We start from the raw sequence: 8960 nt of genomic DNA on the forward strand, positions 1-8960 counted from the left end.
CCTGTCACACATGGCTCGTACGATCCTCGTGTGTGCCACGCCCCCCTCGTTACCTCGTGTTCATACCTGATTGTAATGACCTGTTGCTTGTTAAGTTCAGCCTGTCTTGTGTATTTAGTCCTCGTCTAAGTCAGTATTCCCCAGATCTGTCATTGTGGTGTGATGTAATGTGCGTGGATGTCTGCTCTTTACCAGCCGATTAAAACCCCGTTTACCTGTCTGTTCGGCTCAACTCGCCTACTTGCCTGCTCGCCTGATCCATTAACGTAACACCTCCAGATCTCACTCCAAACTTTTGATGAAACTTGAGTCCTGAACATAATAAACACAACCATCACAATTCTTTCACTAGTTGATAAATTCCACCGGTCATATTTATATCTCAGACCTGCGAGATGTCCTCTACTCGAAGCTGATGGGTTTGATTGGGTCCAGGTGGGAGATTCCACAGCAGGTCATCATCCCACCCCCCAAGTTCACGTGCTGATATTGTCCTCCAGGGGCCACTCTCCTTTCACCCTGCCCTGTAGCTATCCCCCTCAGGGTGTTTATGCCAAGGCTATATAAGGTCGTCAGCTGGAGGCTTGGACTGCAGGGGCAGCAGCTCTTTCATTGACCAGGCCGGGCCAAACCCTGTGAGATACTCCAAAAAAGGACAGGCATCACTTGGAATGTGCCTCCCCTGTGAGAGAGGTCCCCTCTGGACTCTGTTTAAATGGGCCCATCTGACGGTCTGGCCACACTCACCACCTGCTGCGTCTAGAGCCAGTGGAGCCTGTTCCAGAGCCAGTTCAGGGTGAGTTCTTGGGGTTGCGAGGTCTAGTTCAGTGTACTAGGGGGATTGATGGAGAAGTTGTACATATGTGTGGTGGGCCAGAATGGGAGATGCAGTGGGTGCTGCTGAAGCTGGGTCACATTTAAGCATGGAGCTTTCGTGGTGTACCCTGAGGTCCTCCTCAATCTCTTAAGACACCAAAAGCTCACACACTTCTCTATTGGGTTCCTGTACTACTTCACCATCTTTGTCTTTCTAACATGTCACCGCTGTACCTTACAGTTCATGCTGAATGCAAATGGCACCCACACTCCTGTGGGGGTGCCTGTCTCCTCCCTGCAGATGTCCAAAGTCAAGACAGCCCCCCCTCCGGGGTGTGCCCTCAACATAAATGACCCCCAGGTGCAGGAAGCAGCAATTCGTATTCAGGCGTCTTACAGAGGCCACAGGTAGCTGTTTGCTTGGTGTTTTAATGATGTTCTCTACAGAAGATTGTTTGACACCTGTGAAGATTCAAGATTCAAAGCGTTTATTGTCATATTTACAGTAGAAAGTGCATTTCTCTATGTAATGAAATTCTTACTTTGCTGTCCACACAAAAAATATCGAGATAAAATATAACAGAAAAAATAAATAGAAGAATAAATACTTTAAGGTTAATGTGCAAAAGAGCTTAATGTGCAAAAAATTACAGTATGAGGTAGTATGATGTCCATTATTCTGTTAAGGAGATGGTAGTGGGGAAGAAGGAGTTGTTAAGCCTTCCTTCCTTTCCCCAACACGCAATCCCCATACACAGCTGGTGGCCATTGTAATGAAATGTTAGGGTCAGAATACCGTCCTGCATGACCTGAGAGCCCCCATGACTCTGTGTTACTCGTGAAAGTGACCAGCAGTGAGAGTAACCAGCAGTAAGAGTGGCCTGTGTGGCAGGGTCATGACCCTATGTGTGCATGTCGTGCCATCAGGTCACGTAAGGAGCTACGTGAGAAAGGGCCCCCCAAGGTCCTGCAGCCGCTGACAGATGTGCTGCTGCTGGAAGGCAGCGCAGCCAAGCTAGAGTGCCGGGTCAGCGCCTTTCCCGACCCCTTCATTGTCTGGTCCAAGGATGGCCGGGAGCTCAAGGATGGGCCCAAGTATCGCTATGTGTTTGAGGACCCCGACGTGGTGGCCCTGGTGGTGTGTGACGGCGTGTTGGGCGACCTGGGCCAATACACTGTGAAGATCAAGAACCCCTTTGGGGAGACCTCAGACTCAGCCTGCATCATGGTGGAGGGTGCGCGTGGGAAGGGTGGGGGTGGGGGTGGGGCAGGTAACCAATCAGCTGTTTTAGAAGTACTCTGTCCTTGGTTTGAATCCAAGTCCTGACTGTGCACCAATAAACCATGTAGCGCTTTGATCAGAAGGTTGCATGTTCAGGTCCCAAGACACCTCCTGTAACTTTATAATTGTTTTAATTGGGTAAAATATCTATGGCAATAAGAAACACAATAATAATAATAATAATTTACAATTATTATTATTATTATTATCCTGAGCAACACAGGAATAGCACACAGCATCATGGCAGGGTTGGGTTCTAATCCCCACAGTGCCTGCCAAGATCGCCAAGGGCCCCGACAGTGTGAAGGTGAAGAGGGGGTCGATGGTGAAGCTGAGAGCTGAGATCAGCGGGGAGCCAGCGCCTGATGTAGGCTGGCTAAAGGACGGGGATGACATCAATGAGGATGACAGGTGGGTGTGTCATCACAACAGAGACTGCTGAAGGCTGTGTGTGCCAGTCCCAGGAACTGAGGTGCCCTATGAAACATACAGGTCCAGCATTCACACGCCTGAAGTGACCTGATGAGTGTTTAAACGTGTCCCTCATAGGGTTTACTTTGATGTCGGAGACACTGACACGATCCTAACCATCAAAAACGCACACCTCGCAGACACAGGGAAGTACGAGGTCTTTGTGGAGAACAAACTTGGAGTGGATCAGTCTTTTGCCCGTTTGGACATCCTGTGAAGAGGAAGGGCAGGTGTGGACTTCTGCCCTGTGGCCCTCTCTGCTCTGATATCCGATACAGGTTACTTCTTCATCACAGGGCTAGGAGGAACCAGGTGCCTGACCTATAGAAAATCACCTTGCAGTAAGGATGAATCTGAGCTACATGAGATGCAGGATGTCTCACCCATCAGTTTCCCGTGTCTCTTCCTCATGAGAAAAAGCACATCAAACCATCGGCAAATGCTCTATTCAGAAGCTATAGGCTTGGAGATCCATCCTTGGACAGGTGGAGGCCCTGACTTAATCTCCCATCAGCATCTCTGATATTTAATAAAGGACTGTACATTTCTCTAACTACTGCCTTGTGGGTTTTTAGCGAACGCCAACTTCATACACATTCCAGACTTCACAGTCAGTAGATTTTGGTGTCTACGTGAGCTTTCACACCTTATGGTTTTACACTGCATACTGATATTTGAGAGAGGATGACAATCCTGGGTAAAGCAGTGAACCTGCTGACTTCAACCAGCTTTATATTCCAGCTGCCCAAGCGAAATATACAGTAAATATAATTATTTAGGATATTCAATGCAGCGTCCAGATTCCCAGGCGTACTCAACAGCGCCATCTAGTTGTGCCATGAAATATCATATTAATTTCTGCAGGTTTTACATTTTTAGATCCTGTTCTCCTGTTGTCCGCGCATCGTTTTTGATCCGTGGGTCCAGCTTATAAAAAAGAGCACTTATTGGGCTTATTGGGGTGTCACTGACATTTGACGGCAAGCCAGATACTTTGCGTAGCTTTTTATGACACATATCGCAAATGCATTGAAAGCCTCTGTGCAGATAAATGTGTTAATACAATTAACGTGTTACTTTGAAGTGATTTTAACATAAGTGCAGCACACCGTGAATATTAATGTCGTCCAGCTAATGAGCCCGGGAGGGACTTTGGTGACTCTCCCTAGCTGTCTTTTACTCCAGGCCGTTTCAAGGCTCCCCGGGCGAAATGTCTCTTGACCGTTAAAAAACAGGTACAGTATAATGCACGGAAAAGCTAAGGATTAAAACCAAAGTATCTTTTAACAAGAAGGGATGAGATCCAAGCAACTGAAGAAAGTACATGACGACAATTTTTGTTTTATATCATGATATTAAGTCAATCTTTTCGGTCGGCTCATTTTCGTCCCTAATGGACGATGTACGTCATTATCTGTTAAGCGGACGTCCAGGATATATTAGGAATCACCAAGCTGTGGGCTCCACTGCTGAAAAGCCTCGCTTCACCTCCATATCCAGTAAAGTTACCTGCGGCAGGCTTGGTGGCTTTCGCACTTTTTTATTATTATATTGATTTATAAATTAAAATATAAGAAAAAACGTATTGATCTAAGGAGGGGAGATTCTTGTGCATCAAGCTATAAAGTAGAATAGAATATAATACAATAGAAGCTTTATTGTCACTGTATTAAATACACTAAGAAACTAGATGGGCTGCTCCTTTTCAGTCCAATAAAAGAAAAGAGAGAAAAAAAAAGTAAAAAACAAAAGAGCATAATCATACAAATAAATATTTGAATGTATATGCATATGTGAAAACAGCCAGCCATAGGAGGGAGGTAGCAACTATAAATACTTTGCATGGAAAAACGATTTGTATAAAGCAAAACAAAGTGTAGACGAACATATAGTGCAAAACAAGACAAAGTGCAAACGCAATACACATAGTACACAAACAGAATACCCCAGACATCCCATCTTTGATTGTGGATGAGGGACAACAGGGAGTGGTGGGGGGAGGTACTGGTCAGGCTTTGGCGGTGTTACGTTAATACTGTAACCCTATACAACGGTAACTATATCATAGCAAAATAACCCAAACCAATGCCCACCCCCATATCCCATTCGCCAAATGCTGTCAGGAAATACTAGACTAGCGCTGCTTTTTTACAATACAGTAGGCCTTTACTGCGGTATAGGCCTAATATCCAAACAGCGTGATGCCCAAGCATAGTGCAGGCTGTGTGTGTGTGTGTGTGTGTGTGGGGGGGGGGGGGGGTCACTTAAACTGAACTTATTTTTCCATGTGGCCTTGCCTTTTACATATTTTTGAACATAATAATATGTACTGCGCTTCGATAAACTATGTTTTCCTCACATGGCTGTAAATACAAGGCACTTTGGTGTTGGAGGTTCTCAAGTGTCTGGTAGACTAAAAAAAACACTCAGACAGTGACTACTTGGAGTAGGATCAGGTGCTGAATTAGGAGCTGGTTATGATCCCCCTCACGGGGTGCTGGTTGTGACACCCCCTCCATCAGCCCGATTGGTGGGTATACAGTATACACTCACTTAAAGGATTATTAGGAACACCATACTAATACGGTGTTTGACCCCCTTTCGCCTTCAGAACTGCCTTAATTATACATGGCATTGATTCAACAAGGTGCTGAAAGCATTCTTTAGAAATGTTGGCCCATATTGATAGGATAGCATCTTGCAGTTGATGGAGATTTGTGGGATGCACATCCAGGGCACGAAGCTCCCGTTCCACCACATCCCAAAGATGCTCTATTGGGTTGAGATCTGGTGACTGTGGGGGCCATTGTAGTACAGTGAACTCATTGTCATGTTCAAGAAACCAATTTGAAATGATTCGAGCTTTGTGACATGGTGCATTATCCTGCTGGAAGTAGCCATCAGAGGATGGGTACATGGTGGTCATAAAGGGATGGACATGGTCAGAAACAATGCTCAGGTAGGCCGTGGCATTTAAACGATGCCCAATTGGCACTAAGGGGCCTAAAGTGTGCCAAGAAAACATCCCCCACACCATTACACCACCACCAGCCTGCACAGTGGTAACAAGGCATGGTGGATCCATGTTCTCATTCTGTTTACGCCAAATTCTGACTCTACCATTTGAATGTCTCAACAGAAATCGAGACTCATCAGACCAGGCAACATTTTTCCAGTCTTCAACTGTCCAATTTTGGTGAGCTCGTGCAAATTGTAGCCTCTTTTTCCTATTTGTAGTGGAGATGAGTGGTACCCGGTGGGGTCTTCCGCCTCAAGGTTGTGCGTGTTGTGGCTTCACAAATGCTTTGCTGCATACCTCGGTTGTAACAAGTGGTTATTTCAGTCAAAGTTGCTCTTCTATCAGCTTGAATCAGTCGGCCCATTCTCCTCTGACCTCTAGCATCAACAAGGCATTTTCGCCCACAGGACTGCCGCATACTGGATGTTTTTCCCTTTGCACACCATTCTTTGTAAACCCTAGAAATGGTTGTGCATGAAAATCCCAGTAACTGAGCAGATTGTGAAATACTCAGACCGGCCCGTCTGGCACCAACAACCATGCCACGCTCAAAATTGCTTAAATCACCTTTCTTTCCCATTCTGACATTCAGTTTGGAGTTCAGGGGATTGTCTTGACCAGGACCACACCCCTAAATGCATTGAAGCAACTGCCATGTGATTGGTTAATTAGATAATTGCATTAATGAGAAATTGAACAGGTGTTCCTAATAATCCTTTAGGTGAGTGTATTTGCAGGCTATACCCAAATGGCCCCACTGAACCACATACGGATAGATGAAGGAAACCTGTGACATCTGGGACTGAGGTTTCCCCAGCCCCGATCCACCAAATGAGCCAGTGTATTTCACTGTATCACTGAGTATTTGCAATCATTGGCAAACATCACTTTTAGTGTAATTTAGCCCTGATAGCCCTTCCCTATGAAACAAATGTCAGCTCATTAAGGTAGCACGGGGATTAAACGTAGAGGTGAAGTTTGGATTCGCTGCTGCCGTCCAACATTTTACTTTAATAATGCAGTTTTAGTAACATTACTTCAGAGTTCACCGACAGCAGGCGGCGCTCTTCCCTGTGAAACAAACAGAATGTCATTAATGTAGCGCGGAGGAGACAGTGCCGCTGTGCCAAAACTCCAAACCAAATTCCGGGCTGTTATTTAGTCGTCAAAGGTGCCACGACACTTACGGAAGAGCAGGCCATATAACACGGGTGTTTCCATATAACACTTATTCTGAATAATCTTTTATTGTTGTCATAACTTTTCATCCATCCGCGAAGCTTTCGTGCCCTAAGCGCCTTGGAGCAAAATAGCTGCCTTGTGTCACTCAGATGGGTGTACAAACTAAAGCAGCCTGAGGTTAGTTACTCCCCAAAAAGATGGGTATGAAAGGCGCTATATCAAAGCGACCCATTATGATTACTATTATTATTATTAGTATTATTTGACTGGCGTACTTTTGGGAAGCGTGTGTGCAGAGCATGCACCCCTGCCATCTTCTAAAGCCTTTTCAGTGAGCCTGGACTCCAGTTAAGGCTGCGCGGCTCCCGGACCGAAGCCCCAGTGCGGCAGCGGAAGCGCGCAGTTGCCGCTTTAAGAGGGAGGGGAAGCCTTGAAACATTCAAGTTCCATGTTTGTATCTTGAAATTGAGAGCCTAGATGAACTCCATGTTGTTACAAAGTTATGTGCAGCAAACTTTTGTTTTATGTTTAAATATATTTATTTCCTGTTTGACTTTTTAATGACTGCATGCAAACCGGTTACATTCATGCACACATCGGAATTCAGGATATTTATATTTAAAGGTCAAGAGTCTACATATTTCACGTAATTAACTTAATATTTTAATAAAATTATAGTTTGAATTACACTAAGGACATACCCAGCAAACAGCAAGTCGTCCTTAGGTCGTCCTCAGGATGTCCTCTTTTGGTCCGGAAATCGTCCTCAAAGGACGAGTTCTGGACATCCTGATGGGACATTAATAAAAGGAAGTACTTCAGATAAAATTATTTATTTAAAATGCTATTCCTGGAAACTGTCACAACAACTTGCTTTTGAAGGATTTCTTTAGTGTTCATAATAACACGGTCGTCCTAAGGACGTCCTTAGGACATCCCCAAAAAAGGGACGTATTGCGGACGACCTAAGGACGTCCTCTGGATGTCCCTTGTTTGCTGGGTAGATCTCATGGACCAACCTTCCTCGTCAGTAATCACTCAAGCTAGCAAAGATGAAGAGGCCAACGCGTCTGTGAGAGGCAGAGGTAAGCTTTGAAAAGTTTTGCAGAGTTGCGGAGCTGTCAAGCGCATCGGGCGCCGTCTCGCTGCTTTAAAAATGAATCGCTGCCGGTGTCTTAATTACAAGTACCCATATAACTGTATGCAGAAAGAGTAAGGTCATTTTGAATTTTAATACCCAAGACAGCATCCCGAGTGCTTGAGTTTTTGTAATGTGTGGTGCATAATACTTTGCACCACGTAATAATGTATAATGCATTGGTAGAATGTGCGGTATTGAATTAATTTAAGAATGATTTGTTTTACAGTTTCATAACTCGAAATATCTCTAGTGTTTTAAACTTTGACAACAGGGCAATGCGACAGACCGCTAATAGTAGGCCTAATTCGTGCGCACCTTGTTTTCTTGTGAATTTCTAGACAGTCCATGTAGAAACACTCAGAATAATTTAAGGGAATCCGCCTCCAGAAACCATTTACGCATACAGAAGCACCTCGACGCTTCGCTGCATAATTAATTGCCGGTTTACTAATGAGAAATTTTCAACCACGCCTTTTAATTTAAAGAAAATCACCGTAGAGGTGCACTTAATTACTACCTACCGTAGCATCCGGCCCGATGTTCTGTCATAATATCTGACGCAGGATTTTAACGTGTGCGCGAGGACCTCTGCTGTTTGCACGTATCTGTAGCGTCGCTCTCGTTTCATTATCACTGAATTTAGGCTTCATATTTCATCTATCCGTTTTCTGGAAGTACCTTTCTGGTCATTGAAAACGGTGTATCCATCTATAGGATCTGTCATGTGTTTCTCATTTAACTGCCATGTTTAACTTACATTTCAGAGCTTAATTAAAACTGAATAGTTTTATAAATCCATGCCATCCTCCTTGTGTGACGGTCATTCTGACCAATCAGTGCCGTGCTCCACGCGTGCCAGTCATGTTCACCAATTAGAAGTGGCCCAATGCGACTGCGTATACGCCCACAAACAACCACGTGAAACCAAAGGAAAACATTCCATTCGCTGTGCGAAAAGTATTGATTCTGCTGCTGAGCTTTAAGTGAATGACATACCTGTTTCATAGTCAGACATTGGGTGCGCTCGACTTCATGCAGCCGCTTACACC

At 44.8% G+C, this 8960-nt stretch overlaps 1 protein-coding gene and 1 long non-coding RNA gene across 2 annotated transcripts; one reads left to right on the top strand and one right to left on the bottom strand.

The window, feature by feature from the left end:
• Positions 1-364: 364 nt before the first annotated feature.
• Positions 365-3122, top strand: spegnb (SPEG neighbor). Its single transcript, XM_023809985.2, has 5 exons — positions 365-796; positions 1118-1224; positions 1744-2051; positions 2368-2509; positions 2648-3122. Exons 2-5 carry the CDS (start codon positions 1118-1120, stop codon positions 2784-2786), a joined length of 696 nt encoding a protein of 231 aa, XP_023665753.1. The 5' UTR covers positions 365-796; the 3' UTR covers positions 2787-3122.
• A 1084-nt stretch (positions 3123-4206) lies between these two features.
• Positions 4207-8702, bottom strand: LOC140587437 (uncharacterized). Its single transcript, XR_011989135.1, has 3 exons — positions 8433-8702; positions 7472-7559; positions 4207-6659 (listed from the first exon to the last, which is right to left on the bottom strand). It is a non-coding gene; the product is annotated as an uncharacterized lncRNA (long non-coding RNA).
• Positions 8703-8960: the final 258 nt, after the last annotated feature.

This window comes from Paramormyrops kingsleyae, unplaced genomic scaffold (genome assembly GCF_048594095.1).
Source record: "Paramormyrops kingsleyae isolate MSU_618 unplaced genomic scaffold, PKINGS_0.4 ups235, whole genome shotgun sequence".
Lineage (NCBI taxonomy): Eukaryota > Metazoa > Chordata > Actinopteri > Osteoglossiformes > Mormyridae > Paramormyrops > Paramormyrops kingsleyae.